A 22508-nucleotide genomic window follows, 5' to 3' on the forward strand; every position below is an offset into this window, starting at 1 on the left:
TTCAGAAAACACAGGGCAACCTATGCTGTTTCGTCAACAAATAAATGTCAAGGAAAAAAAAGAAAGAGGAACGTATAGATTAAAATAGGCATAAGAGATATATCAACCAATTTCAATGTATTGACTTTATTTCATTCTTATTTTCAGAAATGAAAAAGTGATATGTGTAAAAACTGGAGACACTAAAATGAAGAATTATGCCCAAAATTCAATTAAACTTAAGAAACACCTGTGGGAAGATGGAAAGGGTAATAACTGTGGATCTTGGACCAATAACCCTAAACTGATGAAATGAAGAGAATCAAATTTCCTGGTGGGAAGATGGGCCATATGCAGTTTGAAGAAGTCCCAAAATAATTCTGATTTTCCTTCTCTCCCCATTTAGAAACACTGTCTTAGACCCAATCATATACAGAAAGGCAAATAAATGAGGACATGGTTATGTCACTACCTCTCTTGGCCACTGGGCTCATTTTATTCATGCTTTTATTGTGAGTTCATATACAGTTTCACCAACTAGGAAAGAAACATCATTTTCACTGGTGATCTGCATTATATACAAGATTAGAGTAGATTCTTTTCATTCCCTTCCATTTACCTGCAAATTTCTATGCCAATTTATCTTTTCACTCACTTTTCCTCTTTTCTTGCTTATAAATTATCCACCCTATTAAAAAGCATGACCGTCACAATTTCAAGTTTCAGCTACCCACTATGTTCTCATCCACATGATCTCTTAAACATGTTTAAAGCATTAACAACAGGTTGTGTTTCATCCTAGACAGCTGGGTATCACGGAGAGGTAAAAGGTTTCATTATCTCATTCTATCGTCCAAGATAAATATGCTATTGTGTTGTGTGTCAAATGACATCTTTGAAGTCTATTAAAGGTGTGCTGTGAGTTAAGCCATCTGGAAAACACAGTATAGACTGAAAAATAATTAATTATAAGCCAGTTTATTTTTTTCCCCCAGTTAAGCCTACTAGGACAGCTACTAAAAACCCTAAAGGGTAGAGGCTCTGAAGCCACAGGTTAGACCCTATCTCCAACGAAGATTAGCCAGTGCACTAGTTACTTAACTTCTCTAATCTTTTTGCTCTCTCTGTAAAATTGAGATGCTAAAACATACCTCTTAAGGATTTTACAAAAGTTAAATGAAATAACAATTACAGAGTACTTGGAACAGAGTTGCTATGAGTTGGAACCAACTCAATGGCAACGCCATTGTTTTTTGCTCTGTTGTTTATGGTTTTGGAATGGAGTAAACAACTGACAAGTAGATAAGTGTGATTTCCCATTTTTTTCTTTTAAATATACCCATACCCATTGCTGTTGAGTCAATTCCGACTCACAGCGACCCTGTAGGACAGGGTAGAACAGCCCCATTGGGTTTCCAAGAGTGGCTGGTGGATTCCATCTGCTGATCTTTTGGTTACCAGCTGAACGCTTAACCACTGCGTCACCAGGGCTCCCTTTTAAATACAGAGAATATTTAATATTCTTTCCAGTGGCACAATGGTTAAGATCTATGGCTGCTAACCAAAAGGTCGGCAGTTGGAATCCACCAGCCACTCCTTGGAAACCTCATGGGGCAGTTTTACTCTGTCCTTTAAGAAACTTTCCCTGCACTTCCAACTTAGGCTAAGTTCCCCTCTTGCTTACTCTTAAAGTACCCTGTAGATACATCACTCAGCAAAGTTATATTAAATTAAAACCATTTATTAGATTTGAATGCCACTAGAGAGAGCTTCTTAAAAGCTAGGACCTGTAACATATTCAACTGTGCACTCCTAAAATATGGGATTGCTGAATTTAGGATAGCTGGAAGCCCTGGTGGCATAGTGCTTAAGTGCTATGGCTGCTAACCGAAAGGTCAGCAGTTCAAATCCACCAGGTGCTCATTGGAAACTCTATGGGGCAGTTCTACGCTGTCCTACAGGGTTGCTATGAGTCCTAATCTACTGGACGGCAACGCGTTATAGAGTAGCAATAAGTTGGAATCTAATTCACCGCAACTTTTTTTTGTTGTTCTTTAAGTAACAGGGGGTTTTTTTCTTTTTTTTTTTTTTAACGTAGAGAATATTAGATATTCTCATAATATTTGGAAACCAGGTCGAGCAAGTTGATTTTGCAAAAAAGTCCATTGAGCTTCCGCGTGGTTTCCTTTGAATTTCAAGGGAGATCAAGATGGAAGCTTCCTCTAAAAATTCCAGTCGGGAGCAAGTTAGGACCCCAGACACGCTTAAATAGGGAAGCGCTGTCCGTGGTGCTAGTAACCGCGCACGCCCATGCCCAAGGAACGGTCTTTCGACTGAAGTCGCTTTTCGAAGCGCACATCCCTGCCTCTTAGAAGATTCTCAGTTATTCTGCTTATTGGCTTCTTCCTGTCTTACTCACCACTTTTCACCTATGTCCTCTTCAGCAGCAACCACAAAAAAGGAAAAACTATCGCTTCAGTTTCCTAATCAAATAGTTTCTGTATTTCAGACACTATGGCCCATGCCTACCACTTAAGAGAATCGCTCATAAATTGGCTCAGGGTATCATTTTCTAGTCTTTTCAAGCGTCAGGGAAATAGAAAGCTGAAAGCCAGGACACAGGACCTCGTTAATTTATGACCCATTCTTTAATACTCTTTTCAGTTGACTCCTCCTTTAAGAAACTTTCCCTACACTTCCAACTTAGGCTAAGTTCCCCTCTTGCTTACTCTTAAAGTACCCTGTAGATACATCTCTGAGAAAAGTTGTATTAAATTTAAACCATTTATGAGCTTTGAATGCCACCAGAGAGAGCTTCTTAAAAGCTAGGACCCGTAATATAGTCAACTGTGCACTCCTAAAATATGGGACATGCTGAATTTAGTTTTGCTGAACTAAATTCAATTCCTGAATTCAATAGAAAGATGGTCCCAACAACACTCCTTTAAAGACCTTCCTAGTTGTATTTGGCTGTGCACGAAATCTCATCGTCAATATGCTCTTTTGATTAAGATGCTCCAGACTGAGCCCATTTGCCACCATATCCACCAACATCAGTCTGGTGACTCATCCCCTCACAGCAACTGGCAATGAGTTAATGCCACCCATTTCAACGACTCTATATCTCCACTGCCCCTCATCTTTCCTCTTCCTTTTCCATTCTGCCTAGACACTTGAAATCTCCAAAACACCGAGTAAGAACTGAGTTCAAAGACTACCATGATTTTCATCCAGAAGCAGACTTCTATTCCTCTGGCCAGACAAAGGAATGGAGTGACCATTAGGAAATAAAAGGAATTTTTCCAGATAAAAATGGAAGGAAGTTTGTGGGAATGCAAAATGTTATAGCCACTTTCAAAGACAGTTTGGCAGTTTCTTACAAAGCTAAACATAGTCTTATCATATGATCCAGCAATTGCAAATTTAAACCCAAATGAGTTTAAAACTTACATCAACACAAAAACTTGCACAACAATGTTATTGCATCTTTATAACTGCCAAAAATTGGAAGCAACCGAGATGCCCTTTAATGGTTGGCTAAAGAAACCATGGTACAACCATGCAATAGAATATTATTCAGTGATTTAAAAGAAATGAGCTACCAAGCCATGAAAAGGCATAGAGGAACCCCAAATGCATATTGCTAAGTGAAAGAAGTCAGTCTGAAAAGGCTACATACTGTATGATTCCAACTATATGAAATGTTGGAAAAGGCAAAACTATGAAGACAGTAAAAAGATCAGCAGTTGTCGGAGGCTTGGGAGGAGGGGAAGAGAGATGAATAGGTGGAGCACAGGGTATTTTTCAAGTGGTGGAACTATTTGACATGATACTGCAACAGTGGATACCTGATATTATGCATTTATCAATATAACGAGCAAACCCTAATGTAAACTAATAATAGTGTACCAATATTGGTTCATCAATTGTAACAAATGCACCACACCAAAGCGAGATGTTAACAGGGGAAACTGGGAATGGGGTGAGGGAGTGTATGAAAACTCTGTACCTTCTGTGTAATTTTTCTATAAACCTAAAACTTTTCTGAAGAAAAAAGTCTATTAAATGCTTTTTAAAAAAAAGAATGTCAAGTAAGAGTGAAAGATTGAGGAATTCAGGAACTAAACACTAAGAAATGGGGGTGGGTGGAGAGAGAAAACTTGTTACAATAGCTGCTTTCTTCCCTACCCTGTCTAGGTGGATTTCAGCCCTGTGGAGGCTCAGTCAGTGACTCTTCAGCCCCAGCCTCCACTTCCATGGACCCCACTGCCTTTAAAGAAAAGCGCTCTTCCTCATTCTACAGAGGATAAGTGGGAGAGGGAGTCAGAGCTAAGATACACCAGAAGAAACACGTTAAGTCTCTCATACATGACTAAGCAATTGGCCTCCCTTTAAGACTTTGTCTTCCTCAGCACCCTGAGTCAAAATGATTTTAGAAATAAGTGTTGGGCTTTAAGAGAAGCCCACTCTTATGCAGTTCCTCACCAGTTTTCAGGCAGCAGATACATAACTTCTGCTTCTTTTCCTATTTCAATGTAGCACCAGCTGCAGTTTTTTAAAATCTTTAAAGCAATGAATATATTCACTGAAAGTCATCTAGGAGGATTAAGAAGAAAAAAACAAGCACTTGGTCTTTAAATCTTCAGAAGGGGATATAATGACAGGTTCAGCCTGTTTAATGACAGGCCCAGCGCCACACCTTTGTTTTATTATGTTTCATTATTACTGCATAAATTTCCTTTATTACTCATAATAAATAAAAACCAAATACCAAGGTGGGTTAAACAGGTAAGAGTGCAAACAAGGGTGTACTTTACAAATATAATGAAAATATGATCTCTGATTCCTTATTTTTAACATTTTTCATATATCTTTCATGTGCCAGGTTGCTACCCTCAGTCTATTTGTTGTTGTTTTGTTTGGGGGTGGTGGAGGAAGGCCTGGCGATCTGCTTCTTGTAAACCATAGAGCAATTTCACTCCCTAATACATGAGGTAGCCATGAGCCTGAAACGACTCCACAGTAACGGGTTTGGGTTTTTGTTTTGTTTTGTTTTAAATCCATGATTAAAACAAAAGAGAAAAGCACAGCAAAACAAGATTCTCGAGATTTTTCAGTATTTCTGGTTGACTGATTCTAACAGGACGGCACACCCAAAAGAAAACTGCTAAGATGCAAGATGTGAAAATTGTGAAGTCAAGTACCGCCCGGGGATGAATTTAACCTGCATGACAGGTGCAGAGCTGTCACTTTCACACATCTTAAAAGAGACGGAGTTATTTTAAAGGCATTTCTCTCTGCCGCCCGATAACATAAATCTAATCAGGAAATGTCTCCACAGTGAAACCAGCTGGTCCGGGGCTGAGAGGAATAGAAGTCCTCTGCTCCGCCTGCTGGGGATTTGGAGCTAAATGCAGTGGGTCAGCATTTCCAGAAACTTAGCGTCCCGGATCTGCTGGACACTCAGCCAGCAGCGCTTCCGGCGTTCCCGGGCTGCTTGCCCCGCCAGCCTCTGCGCATGCGCCTCAACGCCGACTGGGGCGGGCCGCCCACCCCCACCCCACCCCCACCCCCACTCCCATCCCGTGGGCTGTGACGTTAGGCTGGCCTCCGGGCGTCCACCGAGGGACGGGTCCTGCTGGCCAGCCCGACAGGGGGCGGGGCCTAAGGGGGTGGGGCGAGCCCGGCCCGCGGCCCAGCTGGGAACTGAATTGACTCCAGGGCGGCTTCCCACTCCGGAGAGCGAGGCCCGGCGGTGCGGAGGCTGCGGCACGCACGCACTGCGGCCGGAGCCGCTTTGCGTCCAGCGGCGGCCACTCAAGGCGCCTTTTCCCGGCAGCGGGCTGGGCGTGTTCGCTGCCTCTCGAGCGCTTGGAAAAGCCAAAAGCTAGCCCCCAGCCGTTCGGCCATTATACGCGCCCCCAAGCCGCACGAGGACAGCGGGAGGGGACGGACGCTAACTGAGCTCTCCCAGGGAAGGGAAAGGGCGCCGGGCGGGGTGAGGAGGGAGGTAGGAAGGAGGATCGCGAAGTTCACGGCCAGCGGTGGACTACCCCGGCCTCGCGCGTCTGGGGGTGTCGGAATGCGCGAGGAGGACAAGGGCATGCTCGGCAGTGGCAGTGGCGATGGGGGCCTGGCCAGCGCCGCGGCGCGGGGGCAAGTGGAGACGGTGCGGCAGCTCCTGGAAGCCGGCGCGGATCCCAACCGAGTCAATCGCTTCGGGAGGCGCCCGATCCAGGTACCTGGGGCCCCGGGTCCTGGCCGGCAGGGGGCGCGCGAGCGCGGCCTCCGTGGGTCGGGGGCTGAGACCGAGACCGAGACCGTAACCGACGTAGACGTGTGCAGGAGCCTTTTCCTGGAGGTGTGGGGCCCCGCCGGAAAGCAGGTTTTTACACAGCAAAAATCCTAAAGAAAGAAATTGAAAAACTTAGTGCTTCAGTTTGGTTTTCTTTTCAATGATGGAAAAAACATCCACAATATTTCCTGAGCCCTCTCGTGATCAGAGATGGAATACATTCAACTGGGAAGGAGAGGGGGAGAAGTGGGATATTTGGGGAGGAGGACTGTTTTATCTGTTGTCTACTCTCAACGATAAAGATAAATAAATTACAAATTCCACAATCTGGGTTGGATTTAAGGAATTCTTCTCCAAAGTGATAGCACTGGGGGGGAAAATGCACTGTAAATTTTTAAGCCTCTATATGAAATCTTTCATTTTTCTCTTTCCTCATAGAGGCAAGTTGAACGCAAAGGAATGAGATAAGATTCCTCAACCACAGTATTTAATTTCTTATGTTAGCAACGTCTTTTGAGTGTCACATAAGAGGGGAAAAAAATGTTCCCATAGATTTTTTGTTATCATACAGAATTCTTGGATTATAAAAGCATTTCTGCAGCAACTGTTGGGTCCTTTTTCAATGGCAAAGGGTCTTCATAAATAATTAGCCTCTTAATTATTAAAATACATTTATTCAATACGTTAAACCATTAATTTCGCTTTAATTAGCCCATCCATTGCCGTGGAGTCGGTTCTGACTCATAGCGACCCTATGGGACGCAGGAGAATTGCCCCATAGGGGTTCCAAGGCCGTGATCTTTACTGGAGCAGGCTGCCGCATCTTCGTCCAGAGGAGCGGCTGTGTGTTCGAACTGCTCTTTCAGGTAGCCACGGAGCGCTTAATGACTGCGCGGTCAGGGCTCTTTTAGCTTTAATTATTTTAAATTCCATTAAAATCTAAATTAATCCCTTTGCGCTTTACTGTTGACTGCTGTGGCTCAATATTCAGTACTCACCTCACCATTACCTTCCAGAACAAGCTATTAAGAAACCTGGTCAATAATGTACACATTTAAGAAAACAGGTGTTCATTCCTTTTGCATACATAGCAATTCTTAGAAAATTGGTATAACAAGTGAGGGATACAGGGAACAAAAATATTGCAAAGTGCTCTTTAAAGACTTCATGTTTTGTTTTTCTCTAGTTTTAATTCACCATCTTCTGAGATTAAAAATCATTTTTCCTCTTTATATATAAAAACCCCCTTTACATCACCTGATATTCATAAAACACAAAATTAGAGGTATACTGCCTTTCACTCAGAAACCCTGGCGGGTAGCGGTTAAGAGCTACCGCTGCTAACCAGAAGGTTGGTAGTTTGAATTCGCCAGGCTCTCCTTGGAAACCTTGGTTTGGTCTTTCAATCACATGGTACATTTTAAAGCCTATAAACCCACAAGGAAAAAGAAAACTTCATTTTGGACGTTTATCAAAAATCATTTTTATAGTTCACTTAAAAGTTCTTGAATGTGTGTGAACAAATGGATGCTACAGAATTACTCCTCCAAGCATTTTTTCTAAGTTACGCTTTGTTCTGATTTGACTGCTAATATTCAAGCTTTTTATACAAGAAAATATTTACTATTTAACATTATAAAATCCTAGCCAAATTGTACAGTATAGTGTTTGCTTTACATATTATATTAAATATGGTACACACTAAATATTAAAAATGTTGAACTCTATTAAAAATCATTTATTTTCATGGTCTTGTAAAACTATAAATGACTTAGTGTTTCCTCTCGAACTCCAGCTTTGGCCCCAATTATGGGACTATATAATCCGTTTATGAGCACAGACATACATGAAATAAGGCAGAAGCCTTCCACAGATTTGCAACAAGAACCAAACAATGTAAACCTCTGTAAACTTAGTTTACTTCTAGTATTACCCCAGCTTCTGAAAAATATCAGTTGACTGCCTAACAAATATTTTTAGCCCTGCATTATGGGAAAGGAGGAGAGCAAGGGAAATAACTAGACTTTAAAAGCCAGTTAAACAACTCCATCCCTAAATTGTATAACAAAATAGATTTCCTTGTTCCAGTGGAAATCAAGTTGTTTCCCCCCCCACACACACACACACACAACAACGATAAACACTTTGTCATCAGCTCGCTCTTGTCTCCGCACGGTTGGATAACACGGAATTCAATTTGAGCGAAGAAATGAGTATGACTGGCGGGAGAGGGGGTAATTGCAATTTAAGAGTATCCAGACACCTGAAGCTCGTAAAAAAAAAAAAAAACCTCCTCTATATTGGGTGACTACTTCATAAATATGTATTTCTTTAAACTAGCCTCATCCACGCCGCCGGGGATCTCGCTCCCAAGCCTGCAAATCGGTGACCCTCCTGTCGCCCTGACCGCTCTGCTCTCCCCGCAGGTCATGATGATGGGCAGCGCCCGTGTGGCGGAGCTGCTGCTGCTCCACGGCGCTGAGCCCAACTGCGCAGACCCCGCCACCCTCACCCGACCGGTGCACGACGCCGCGCGGGAGGGCTTCCTGGACACGCTGATGGTGCTGCAACGCGCCGGGGCGCGGCTGGACGTGCGCGACGCCTGGGGCCGCCTGCCCGTGGACCTGGCTGAGGAGCGGGGTCACCGCGACGTCGCCCTGTACCTGCGTGCGGCCGCGGGGGACTGATGGCGGGCGCATCCAGCCGCCCACGACTTTTCTCCCCCGTTTCCCACCCCACCTAGTTCAATGACCATTGCAAACGTGGAGCGGCGGAGATCCTGCACGCCTTCCTGAGCCGCCGACTCCGCTGAGGAAGGAGGAGCAAGCCCGGAATAAAATTCATTTGTGCTTTTTGCTGGATCCGGCCTTAGGCTCTCACCGTGAAGCCACATGCAGGAAGGTGGGGCCCATGGGTTGATTTCCAGAGAGATTTAGGGGTGGGATGTGGAGTGCGCCGGTGTCGTTCACTTTTTGGAGTTGCCTGGCGGAAAGTGGCGTGCGAAGAAGTCTGCAAACCATCCTGGCGCCTGCGAACCTGCACACAGATGACGCTGGGGAGGAGTGGGAGGCGGATGACTGGCTTTTGGGTGTGGGGTGGTCGGTGTTTTGTCCCACAGACAGCGAAGAACCGCAGTCTGAACCCCGCTGCGCGCCAAAGGCCCTGGGGCTATGAAGGAAAATCTGAAGACTGAGGCCCAGACAACTATGAGAGTCGTGTGGGCAGCAGTGAGCAACCAACCCTTTACTCGCTGTGCGGTGTGCGGTAAGTCAAGGGTGAAACGATGCCTTCTGGAAGCTTGATGCCTTCTGGAAGCTCGGGAAACTGGCACCCAGCCCCACGAAATAGTGGAGGGGAAATAGAAGACGTGGAAGCGATGGCGGATTTGCCGGCAAACTCTAAAATCCCTGGGTCACCTTGATGCAGAGCCACGCTCCAAAAGGTGCTGGCTCTTGCTCGTATTCCGTCCTGGAGCGCTTCCCAGGGCATTCCAGAGGCGCCGGAGTCACAGTGCGCAGAACCAAGTGGGAGGTGCTAAGGAGAGTAACTGTAGCGGTTTGCTTCATCTACATACGGAAATCCCCCTGTAAATTGCCGCTTGGAAAGATTTCCTAATATTTTGTACTTCTGAGTTTTTCTTCAGTGACAGTTTTATTTAATGGGGAGACCTGAAATAACAAAGTAGCCCTTAGTAACGCGGTGAAAAAGAACTACAGCTCTTAAAAGAAGCAAAGGCAAGGCACAGTGGCAAACTTAGGGTCGAACGCCTCCATTACTTTCACTTTTAACCTATTTCTTCTGTTAAATTCTCTGACCGTTTCCTCTACCCAGGTGTCTCAAGGGCCAAACTATTAAATATTCCAAATGTCTTTCAGAAAATCAGCGCACTTATCCAGTAAAATATCTGGAGATATTTCCCAAAGGGTTGCTGAAAGAAATTGAGTATAAAACCGCTGAAATATATCGTGATGGCTTCTGGAATTTTTTCTTTATATCTGCTGAACAACTAAAGGTGCACTGCTTTGAGGTTTAATATCCTGTATTGTTGGACTCATTATGTATTGGAACAACAGAGATTTCACGGCTTTAATGAAGACTAAACAACAGAAATTGAACTCCAAGATGCAGATTCAAATTTTGGTTTAAAATGTTCATGGATTTACCACTACTGAGAAATGTTGAAGACTCAAAGGGGTTCACTTCTCTCATTCTCTGTAATAATTGTTAAGTGATGCCAACAACAGTTTATAAGAACTGCTTCTATAAGCCATAGAGAGTTATTATATATTATGAGATAGGTACATACATTGTGCTTTTTTAAGTATCCAGTTTACCATATATAAATTGGAAAGAGAGGAAACAGACCAAAGAAATTATTTTAGAGTAGAGACTTATAAGACTTATTTGTGTATCTGAGCTAAATATACACATCTTTACTTCTCCATCAATTCTTTATCCCCAAAAGTAATATATTACTGGGGAAGCTTAGTTAGGAATCTGAGCATATCTAATTGGGAAAACAAATAAACATTGACAAACAACTTGTGCCACGGATACTTTATATGTGTTTACTTAACACTTAAAACAAATGTGAGAGATAGGTATTGTTTCCCAGATGAGGATAATGAGGCCAAGAAGTCACAAGAGTCCACGGTTGCACAAAGTCAGTGTGTCTGGCTCCAGAGATATGTTATCCCCCTCCCCCCGCCAGCATTAACCTGTTGTCCAAAATTATTAATGATATATATGAAGTTGAAAAAAAATTTTTTTTCAACTAATTTATTTTTAAAGAGCAGAAACAAAAATGGTTCTCCCTTATAAATTCCTGAGGGTTTTCTTTTCTTTCTATAACATCTAGTACAGTATCATAAATATAAGCGTATTGTTTCAAATTTATTTTAAACTGTCAACAATATGAAAAACAGCCCCCAAAAGAAACACCTAAAAAAAATGCATTTGGAACAAAGATAATGAAACCCCCATTTCTAAATTAAGACACAAGGGCAGAAAATACAATTTCTGTTACCACTTAAGCATTGAATTATCGGCTACAAGAACAGCAATTTTTAGGTTTATATTGTTTTACAATTACTAAGAAACATTCTGCATAAAATTAGTCAGCTGACGATTTCAAGTCCATTTAATTTATAAAATCCCTGATGATTTTGTGCTCTACTTCTTTAGTTCCAGTTGTTCAATTATGCTATGTGCGTGAGACTGGGTAATGAAGAATGATAATCACTTGAGACATATGAAACATGTGATTTCATTCCTAATTTAAAGAAATTGTGGTATCTTTCCTAATGACAACAGGGAATTAAGGGGAATAAGGTATGGTTGTGGATCCCAAAGTACCATATTATAATTTTTATGATTTTTTTAATAAAGCAAAACCAAAACATTATTGGAAATCAGTTACCACCTGGTGGTCCTGAAACAGTGATTTATTAATGCCATGTAAAAGTTAATACAGTTTTCAAAGCCACCTGGAAGATAGGTTTGGCTGGTATGTTTTATCAACAGCACAAAGAGGTGTAAATTTAAGGATTTCATTTTAAAGGACACATGCAAAATATATATGCCTACTATATACATGAGCCCTGCTTTTGGTTCCATTGTGAAATTGCAGAAAATTGAATATGCATGTTAATTTTTATACCTAAGTTTGAAACATTACCAAGGTTTGTAAAAATTCTACCACCTGACCTTCATTCCAAGATCTGAAAGTAAATTCAGGAATTCAATATTCTGTTCACTCGGCCTCATTTTTACCTTTCCTTTTTTCAGCTGACTGGACAGATTAAAAAAAAAAAAAACTATGATTTACTTTAAAAGCAAAATCCATTTAAAATGTCCTGTGCTGTAATGGCTAAAATTAGCAGTTTCAAAAATAATAATAATAATAAGGAATAAAACATTCAAAAGGAAAACTCAAGATTTACAAAACTCCAAACAGCTTTGGGAAAGTGTGTACATAGAAATGATTTATTTGCATACTAAAGCAAACACAACATGCTGTCCTATGGTGTCCAGAAACAAATAATTCATCTTATGAAGCTAGGTAACTAACTTTCAGCAAACAAATACAACTAATTTCACTTGTACTTACGTTGAGATTCTATACTGCCTTTCCTTTGTGGCAAAATACCAGAAAACAATGTAAGTTAATATGTAATATTCAACAGAGATTTTTTCACCACCACCCGCTTTCTAGCTGCCCCTCAATTATTTTTTTAAAAAGCTACACTCATTTTCCTTTTATGGTTTACAGACACTGATTATTTTTATGATAAAATATAATTTTTACAGTATTTAAGACATTGCCACTCAACCAAAAGAAAAGCAAGTAGAATTAGTGAACTTCAAAAATAACAGAAATCATCTAGGAAGTACTCTTGTGGGCTGCCCTCTGAGACAAATGCAAAAACCAAGGCTGTCTAAAATACAGTGAGGTTGACTTTCATGTTTATGTCAGCAGCTAATCATAACCAAATTCTGAAATGCTTACTAGGTTTTCATTATTGAAGAAACTAACAACTTATTTGGTGAAAACTTAAAGAATAATTCTTAGGTTGGTGTATTTCACAGTGTCCAATTTCTAAGTTACAAATATAAATATGTTTCTCACATATATGAGAAAATTAGAAAAAATTTAAATACTTGAAGGAACAACCATTGAATCTCAGTATTTTCAATACAGTCTCCTGCTCTGTTTATAATCCTAGGGAAGAAAGACAAAATGGAGCAAAGAGACAGTAGAACCTGACTGGAAGATAGAAGATCTGGGTTCCCATATTCATTCTTCTGCTAATTCAATATATGACCACCTACTTCAATTAGCCTCAATTTTCCTCAAAGATGGGGGTTGAACTAGATTATTTCCAAATTCCCTTCCATCGCCAAAGTATTATATATACCTTTATGATTTTGTTCCATACGCATCTGCGAGGGGTCTTATATTTTTATTGGTAATAATTTTGCCCGTGGTATGAGTCAAGGAATGCTACATAAAGAAATGGAGAGGAGAGAAGAAATGTATTTTAGAAATCTGAAGCCCTAGAGGGAAAAAATCTTTATAAGCACCACCTCCACCAGTTAAGTGAAGACTCAGAGACAAATTTGAGGGAATTAAAAATTAGGGCAGAAAATTTGCCTGTGTCAAAGAAACAATTTAATTTTTAAGGTCTTTCTCATTTTATCTTACCTTTGATTTTTTCTGACTTTTATGCATTTTTCTCATGTCACTCAGGAACCACTAGAATAATTTTAAGTGAGCTAAGCAAGTAAGTTCAGTAAATTTAGAAAATACTGCTAAAGTAGGTATTTTAAAACTAATATAAGTGCTCTGAAAGAAAGAAAAAAAAAAGACTGGTTATTAAGTGAGCATGTAACAAGATTTTCTGACCTAACTGTCAGAGCTCATGCAGGAGTTAAAACCAAGAGAGAAAGTTGGGGACGTCAGAAGGAATAGAAAGTACAAAGGCAAGATACGCTGAAGTCTGCAGAAGTCATTACAAACTGAATAATTCTCTGTGAACAGATTTAATATGAAAAAAAAATTTTTTTTCTGTAGGATCTTGTACTTTCTAGTTGGTTTCCATTAGATTCCTTGTAACTTTAGGTCCTTAAATCTTGCCTGGGAAGTTGTAGTAACCAGTTAGTTAGGCGAGAGGTCTGTATCATCTAAATATGTGCTTGTCAGCCATTTCACGAGGACAGAGAATGAGATGAAAAGAAAGCAACAAAGGAAGGAGGAGCAGCGTGGTGGTGTTCTGTGGGAGACAGGTCAATAGTTCAACAGAATCAAATCAAACCAACATAAATTATATCTGATCTACATGCTGGTGGGATTTGTGAAATACTTCCAGGCCTAATATCTTGGGAATGTGTTCATTTTCTACTATCTTGATATGTTTATCAAGTTCAGTTATCACAATGGGATCACTGCTTTCTTGCCTCTTGAATCTCCTACTCAGAAGATTTTAATATTACTGTGCATAAGGAAAAAATACTTCATTTTACAAAAATTCAGTAACTTTTCCATACTGTCCCTACTAATTACACAATAAAGGAAAATTTCCTTTGAAACAAATGCTGCTAATGAAATAATACTTGACTGGCATGGGTTATATATTAAGCACAGTAATATAAATCAACTTGTGTGTCAAAAATTAGCAGCCAACATTGAATTACTAATTTGAAGTTTGAAATAAGTATAAAGCTAAGACTTGGCTGACAAAAGAGCTATGAGACTGTATTAAATGACATGCTGACTACCTCACAGGTGGTCATGATGCCAGAAATTTATAAAGGAACTCCAAACACCTAATAATCCCCTTGCCATTCAGAAGCCCCTGCCATTAGACCTCCCCTAGATATATAAAGTCAATGCTGGCAGAGAAAATATTTTACACTTTAAGACCAATTACAGTATTAAACCGTGCCTCATTTCCCTTTCATATCTGGCCCCCTTCCAAAATGCAGAATCTTCTATTCATGTATCCTCAAATTCAAATACTCCCTATTATGATGTGGTTGGAACTACTTCCTTTGAAACCTTGTTTCCATTCCATTTTAAACAAATTCTCCTCTACCTTCCAGTCCTTCACAAATCTATTCCCTTGCCTTATCTGAAAACTGGGTCTCTCTGAGAACTCCACTTTCTGTGCACCAGAAGCTAGGTACTGAGCAGTGAATAACAGAGGAGGAGTCGGGCCCAGGAACCAGCGTCTGGTGTTCAGATAGTTTTCAATGTAGTTCCAAACCAAATATGTAAGATTATGGGTAGAGTATCAATATGTAATGATATTTTTCTGGTTTCTATCTTAGCATAAGTAATTCATATACTCACATTTTGTTTTATTTATCAGATTAAGCTGTAAATAATTTCATTATGTGGAGTACTCTGTTTCATTTATGGTGATGGAAAAATCACATTAAGGGTTGGATTGCACAACCTATTACTATGTAATTGCTGTCAGTAAGTTGTACACCTATAAAAAGTTGAACTGGCAAAAGTTGTATGGTAGATATTGTTATGGATTGAATTGTGTCCCCAAAATATGTGTGTCAACTTGCCTAGATCATGATTTCTAGTATTGTGTGATTGTCCACCATTTTGTCATTTGTTGTGATTTTCCTATGTGTTATAAATCCTACCTCTATGATGCTAATAAAGCAGGATTAGAGATAGCTCTGTTAATGAGACAGGACTCAATCTGTAAGATTGGGATGTGTCTTAAGTCAATCTCTTTTGAGATATAAAAGAGAGAAGTGAGCAGAGAGACATGGAGACCTCATACCACTGAGAAGGTAGAGCCAGGAGAGGGTGCCTTTGAACTCCGGGTCCCTGTGCTGAGAAGCTCCTAGAGCAGGGGAAGATTGATGACAAGGACCTTCCTCCAGAGCCAACAGAGAGAGAAAGCCTTCCCCTGGAGCTGGCACCCTGAATTCAGACTTCTAGCTTCCTAGACTGTGAGAGAATAAGTTTCTTTGTTAAAGTCATCCATTTGTGGTATCTCTGTTATAGCAGCGCTAGATAACTAAGACAGATATATTTACAATAACAACAACAAAAAAAAAAAGAGTAGCAGCTAAGGCTGCTCATGTACAACCAAACACCTTATGTGATTTGGTTCCTTGGTTTGCAGTTAATTGGCCTAGTGCTTCTGTTCCACCTGCTTGTAAGCAGCCATCCAAAATACAGTAATGCCTGGAGTAACAGAGGAAGAAGGAGAGTCAGGAATAAGAGCAGGAAATGGATGTGTGGCTAACTGCCTCCAATAACAACTGCCTCCTCTGCCATGAGACCAGAACTGGATGGTGCCCGGCTACCACTACTGAACATTTTGATCAAAGATTCTATAGAATAATCCTGTCTATAGGGAGAAAATACAGGAAAGAATTTCAAATTCTCATGGAATCCAGATTTTTCTGGAGCCATGGTGGCTGAATAAACCCCTGAAACTACTGCCCTGAGATAATCTTTAAACCTTAAACCAAAAATATTCCCTGAAGTCTTCTTAAAACCAAATAATAGTTTAGCTTAACTAGTAAAGAATATCTGTCTTGAGCATTATGCTCTTTTAAGATCTATCTAGAGGGAATCACACTGACAAAAGCAACTTGAAAGATTAGGTAGGAACTTTAGGGAGCAGTGAGTTTATGTTAATGGGGAAGGAACAACTCAGAAAAGGAGGGTGAAAATAGTTGCACAACTTAAAGAATGTAATCAGTGTCACCGAATTGTACATGTAGAAACTGTTGAATTGGTGTATGTTTTGCTGTGTATATTCTCAACAAGAAATAAATTATAAAAAATAAATCCTGGATCTGTCGAAAAATTTTTTCACTATGTTGTTACATATTTTATAACACGTTTATTATATGGTATGGTATAAAAAAAATTTTTTTATATGGTATAATACCATATAATAATATGCTTATTATATGATATGGTATATTATATGGTATGAAATAAAACAGTAAACAATTTATTCCATTTACTTAATCAGACAAGTCAGCAGATTATTATCAACACATGCAGTTTTCTTCTGAAGGGTGAGTGTTGGAAAGATGTGTGCTGAATAGCTCCTCCCTCCACCTGTGAGTCCCTATGCTCTACCACTTTTCCTAGGACACAGCAGTGCCTGTCTCCATCCCCTGTGTCCCTAGCTAACATGCTACCTAGAAAGATAAAATATCTTGCCTGAAATAGTTTTTCATCCTCTACTACTCTCTAATCTCTGGGTTGCCTTTGATACTTAAGAGTTATCACAAATGGGCCTACTCCAGGATGTCACAGTGCTGTCATAAATCCCATCATAAACAGAAGAGTTTAATGTCATCCTCTTTTTAAGTAAAAATTAAATGACATTTCATTTTACATTTGCCCCCAAGTAATTGTTGTATCCAAACGATGGTGTTGGCCTCGGCAGTCACTTGAGGCTAACATACAGGGACTGGTTGCCAACCTCGGCTCCGTATCAGAATTACCCAAGGAGATGTTTTAAAATTCAGATTTACTGACTAACTCCAGATCTACAGAATTAGAATCTCTAGATTTGGGGTTCTGAATTTCTATGATTGTTACTTTAATAATTTTTGCTCAGAGTAAACTTTCAGGCAATACAGAAGGCAAAAAGTACTAAGTAAAAGCTTCCCAAAATCTCCCCATTCCCCCATTCTCACTACCCAGGGGGAAAAACTATTAAAATGTTTTAAATTATCCTTCCAGAAATATATAGGTACAAATAATTGTAAACAACCCTCCCCAACACATACATTTGAAAAGCACAAATGGTATCATACTATCTTGCAACTTGCTTTCTTCAATTAGTAATAGATCCTTGACAATTTCCTTTATCAGTGCATATAGGTGCACTTCATTGTTTTATGGACTTCATTGTTTTATGGCTGCACAGCTTTGTACTTTATGGATGGACCCTAAGTTTTTAAATCAGTATCCTATTGACAAACAAGTAAATTGTTTCCTTTCTTTGTGTGCTTTTTTTTTGTCACTAGTCACAATGCTATAAAGAATCTTTTTTGCATACTTCAATGAGTCATCTGTAGCAATTTATAGAAGGAGTTGCTGAGCCAGAGTACATTTCTATCTTCTCTGTGTGTGTGTGTATATATATGATCTTTCCACACTTATGTGTATGTGTATATATCTTTCAATACTAATGTGTTTGCGTGTATATACTTATATATACTTCCCAAACTTATGTGAGTTACAAGAGTGGAATTACTGAGTCAAAGGGTTGTTGTTGCTGTTAGGTGCTGTCAAGTCTATATGTATCTATATGTTTATATCTCTATCTTTCCATACATATATATTTCTTTCCAAACATATGTATACTGTATTTATGGAAAGAAATCTATAGTATATGTATTTCCATACATATATTCATATATTTGTGTGTATATCTTTACATACTTACATGAGTTAAAACAGTGGAATTGCTGTGTCAAAGGGTACATATATCACATATAGTTTTGATAGATACTGTAAAGCTGTCTTCCCAAACAACTGCACCAAGTACAATAGTGTATAGTGTATAAGGGTGTTTCCTGACAACTCTGCCACTATTATCACTTCTTTTTATTTTTGCAACACTTATAGGTATATGCCATTGTTCCTGTTTATGTCTCTTCACTAAGCAGTGAGATTGTGCTTTTCATGTAAGTTTTGACAATCTGTTCATTTGTATACTCTCCACTATAAACTGCCTGTTACATTCTTTACATTCTCTATCTTTTTATTGAGTTACCTGGTTACTTACATATTTTAGAAATTAATATATTGTCATATATGTATGAATAATTATTTTGGTTTTAATCTTGTTTATGGTGGCTCTTGTTTTATGCCTTTGGGGTTTTGAGTGTGACATATGCAATGTTAGGAAAGCTTCTGATGGAATTTTGATAATCAAGAGTTATCTGAGGGATAAAGCTAGTGTCCTGGGTCACCATGTGGTGGTGGTTAGGGAGGGAAGCACAAGATGAAAGCTATTCAGTAAGATGTTCTATCTCGTCCTGGAGGATGAATTTGCTAATCCAAATCAGAAAATAATTTTCCTCCATTCAAAAACTCAGAGAATTAACTGTCAGTTATTTAGGCCAATGGAAGAGGGCAAAGAGAAGCTCCAGCATTTGGTGATCATGTCGATGCACAAGTGACCGCAGCTAGCACACTCCCTATTGACTCTGCCCTTTGGGATACAACAGAAAGAGCACAGGACTTATAGTCCAAAGACCTTCTTGATGATTCCAGCCCTGGCACTTGCTGCCATGAAGTAATCAAAATTTGGAGCCCTGTAGGCCTCAACTGGAGCCCTGGTGGCACATTGATTAAGTGTTCAGCTGCTAACCAAAAGGCTGGCAGTTCAAATCCACCAGCCACTCCCTGGAAACTCTATGGGGCAGTTCTACTCTGTCCTATAGGGTCGCTATGAGTCAGGATCAACTCAATGGCAACAGGTTTTGGTTTAGGCCTCATCTAGAGTTTCTCTGTGGTTTAAACTGTTAATAAGCTCAGCTGATAACCAAAATGTTGGAAGTTCAAGTCTACCCAAGACTCCTCAGAAGAAAGGTCTGGCAACTTAATTCCAAAATATCAGCCATCAAAAACTCTGTGGAGCACAGTTCTACTCTGACACACATGGGGTCGCTGTGAGTCAGAACTGATGGCAGCTGGTGGTGATGGGCCTCAATTTTCTTACCTGTAAAATAGGGGTAAGAATCTCAAATTTAAAGGGCCACTGTGAGGATACAATAAGTAATACAAGTGAAAGCGTGTACACATAGTTCCACTCAATTTTTGATCACAAATTTTTTGAAGAACATACAGCCAAACATCTTTTTCTTTGGAACAGCACATACTAGTTTTTTGCTAGAGATTCATCTTCCTAATTGTATTTTGCTTCCGCTAATATTAAAATTAGATAGAATTCCCCTGCATACCACAGCTGACAGAGAACAGGTGTTGGGCAGCAGGGGAAAACCAAGATGGAATTTAAAGGTTTAAATTTTAAAATTTACATCCAAAAAACAGAAAGCTTGCTGTATATGCATGCTGTCATTCAAATGGCATTCCTCTGAAGTGTAAAGTCTTCCTACTCCCAAGTTTGCGTAGAAATGAAATGGTTATAGGTTAAACTATACAGGTTTAATCAATATACAAAGATCCCTGAATTTAAACTTGGCTGGGAAACTGAGGGTCAGCAGACCCCGCAGGCATGATGAGACAATTTCAAGAGACTGTAATAGAGGCCTCCCCCTCTCACACACACCATGGTTTCTGGTCACAGATAATCACCTTGCCTGGGTCCAGGCAAATCGTCACTCTTCCTTAAATGATATTATCCTGGCATCAAGCAGCATTTGCCCTCTAGCATGCTTTCTCTGGACTGCCCACTTCCCCAAAGTGTCCTTCCTCTGTGATCCATAAAGCCAAATGTCCTAATTATAATTGTGTGTTTTTACCGGACCATCCGTCCTATGAGGTCGGGGAAGGCGTCATGGGTGCAGAGTAAGCCAGAGCAGAATCCTGCTCCCATGGAGCTTACACCCTACCGTGAAGGACAATCAGGCAACACATAAACAAATACAAAAGCAAAATAATTTCTGTACTGCTAAGTGTTGTAATTTCTGAACTGCTAAAAATACTACAGAGAAAATAAACACGGTGATATGGAGCCAGAGAGGGGAAGTTTCTCTGAACGGGGATTCTTAAGAAAGAAGGAGCCAACCTTGTGAAGAGCGAGAAAAACCATTCTTTCCAGGCAGAGGAGATGACAAGTAACAGTGACGGGTACTGTGCTCGGTAAATTCTGAGCAAGTCAATCCTATCGGTGAAGTTCATTTGCCAACATTCAGGCAGATACTTACGAGTCCCTGGACGGCGCCAACGGTTAAGCCCTGAACTACTTGCAGAAAGGTTGGTGGTTCAAATAACCCAGAAACGCCAGAGCAAACAGGCCTGGCGATCTGCTTCTGAAAGATTGCCGTGGCGCAGCTTTACTCTGCACACATGGGACTGCCATGAGTCAGAAGGTACCTAAGGGAAACTAACAAGAAAACCAAAAAAAAAAAAAAAAAAAAAAATCTGTTGCCGTCGAGTCGATTCTGACTCATAGCGACCGTAGTCCCTAATTAAGCTGGTTCTTCTGTCGTAGAGTTTGGACAAGGGCCGCGACGATGTCACGTGACGGGGTGGGGGTGGGGAAAGGAAGAAGGCTGACCCTCAACCGGGCCCTGACTGAGTTACCGCACGGCCTTAGACAGGTGCCTTGACCAATCCAGGCCTCAGTTTCCTCCTCCATGAAGTGAGGGACTTGGCGTCTCACCTCCAAGGCCTGGTCAGCTCTCACGCTGTAGTCCCACGTCTGCGGCTAGGCCACTAGGCCCGGGCGCATGTCTGGGAAGCCGCTGCGAGGCCGGCCACATTTCCAGACTCCCCAGACTGGGCCTAGCTCTGCATCTTCTGACACAAGCCCGCCAGGCCCGGCCTAGCTCCGGCCAGAGCCCGACCTACGGCAGGCCCCGGGGCTAGTGTACCAGGCCAGCGCCGCCCGAAAACGGCGTCCTGGGCTCGACTTCCCGTTTTTCCGGGAGCCGCGGGCCCGCGTCCGAGCTCCAGCTCCGAGGGCCGGGCCCGGAGAGGCTGCGCTCTGCAACCCGGCTCCTCGGTGTCCTCAGGCCGCCTGCGTGTCCTCAACTCACCCCTCCTTTATGCTGCCGCTTCCTTTCTTCCCCCGCTTTCCTGTTCCGAGTGGACTGCTGGGGCGGGGGGGCTACCGAAAGGGTCAGTGATGTGGGGGAGGAGAGCGGGGAGGAGAGCGGAGAGGGACCATGCTGGGGACACAGGCAGCGAGAGCCCAGGGCGGCCAAGCGCCGGGCGGAGGAGGAGGCGGAGGCTGCCGGCGGCCGCTCGGAGGAGACCGGCGACCCGAGCGACAGGCAAACGCCGGCGACCGGAGCCGTGGGGGAGGGGAGCACGGCGGGCAGGAAAGAGGAAGAAACTCTCAGATGCTTCGCGGGGTCTTTAAGGTTAAAACCGAAAATAAAAAGTGCCTGGATGAAGCGGCCCCGGCTCTCACCTCCGCCCGGCCATCTAGGCGACGCCGGGAGCTGGGGGGAAGGGGCGCCCGACGCAGCCGGGGACCCGGCGCGGCCCCGCCTACCTGGTCCGCGCGGCTGGAGCTCCAGTGGCGCCAGCGCCGCGCAGTGTCCACAGGTCGCGTGGGCTGCGTGCAGCGGTTGTCTTTAATTTCGCTCGTATTCCGAATCTAGAAGTGAGGCGTAGCGGCCATTTCTTGCCAAACTGACATCCAGCCTCCTGATTGGCGGGTAGCGCAATGAGGTGACCTGGCTTTTCTGTCTTTTTCTCTTTTTAAATTTCCCGGTTTGGAGACACGGAAGCCGCTCGGCGACAGGCGCGAAGAAGCAAGGCAGGGAGGCGCGGGAGAGGGGCGCGGGCAGGACCAGAGCCGGGGGAGCACTGCGGTTCCTGGTAGGGGCGTGTCGAGGGACGGATGTTGCAAGGGGCGGGCCTGCCTGCAGATGCGTTCGGGCGTCAGGCCTGGGGCTGTCACCGCGTGGGGCGTCCGCGCTGAGATGCGAAAGGCGGGGAGGACCGCGGAGAGGGCGGGAAAGCGGCCGGGGGGAGGGCGAGGAGCCCCGGGTGCGAGCCGCCGCGCGCGTGCCCCTCGCTCGGCGCCAGGGCCGC

At 42.1% G+C, this 22508-nt stretch overlaps 1 protein-coding gene and 1 long non-coding RNA gene across 12 annotated transcripts in view; one reads left to right on the forward strand and one right to left on the reverse strand.

The window, feature by feature from the left end:
• LOC104845646 (uncharacterized) overlaps nt 1-22452 on the reverse strand; it is a 34130-nt gene extending 11678 nt beyond the window's left edge. Inside the window, exons 1-3 of one of the 11 annotated variants that reach the window (XR_010322838.1) lie at nt 21964-22448; nt 9155-20847; nt 6222-6384 (exon numbers count right to left, since the gene is read on the reverse strand). This is a non-coding gene — a long non-coding RNA (uncharacterized LOC104845646). The other 10 variants (XR_010322839.1, XR_010322842.1, XR_010322846.1 and 7 more) reach the window with 10 other exon arrangements.
• CDKN2B (cyclin dependent kinase inhibitor 2B) lies at nt 5694-12125 on the forward strand. The gene is made up of 2 exons (XM_003407330.4): nt 5694-6217; nt 8701-12125. Exons 1-2 carry the CDS (start codon nt 6062-6064, stop codon nt 8959-8961), a joined length of 417 nt encoding a protein of 138 aa, XP_003407378.1. The 5' UTR covers nt 5694-6061; the 3' UTR covers nt 8962-12125.
• Nucleotides 22453-22508: the final 56 nt, after the last annotated feature.

Source organism: Loxodonta africana, chromosome 9 (genome assembly GCF_030014295.1).
Source record: "Loxodonta africana isolate mLoxAfr1 chromosome 9, mLoxAfr1.hap2, whole genome shotgun sequence".
Classification (NCBI taxonomy): Eukaryota; Metazoa; Chordata; class Mammalia; order Proboscidea; family Elephantidae; genus Loxodonta; species Loxodonta africana.

Excerpts from the sequence above, each read along its gene's own strand:
- CDKN2B (XM_003407330.4), top strand. The coding sequence starts at position 6,062 with ATGCGCGAGGAGGACAAGGGCATGCTCGGCAGTGGCAGTGGCGATGGG. Across the intron at positions 6,218-8,700 it reads TCGGGAGGCGCCCGATCCAG|GTCATGATGATGGGCAGCGC; the intron begins GTACCTGGGGCC and ends CTCTCCCCGCAG.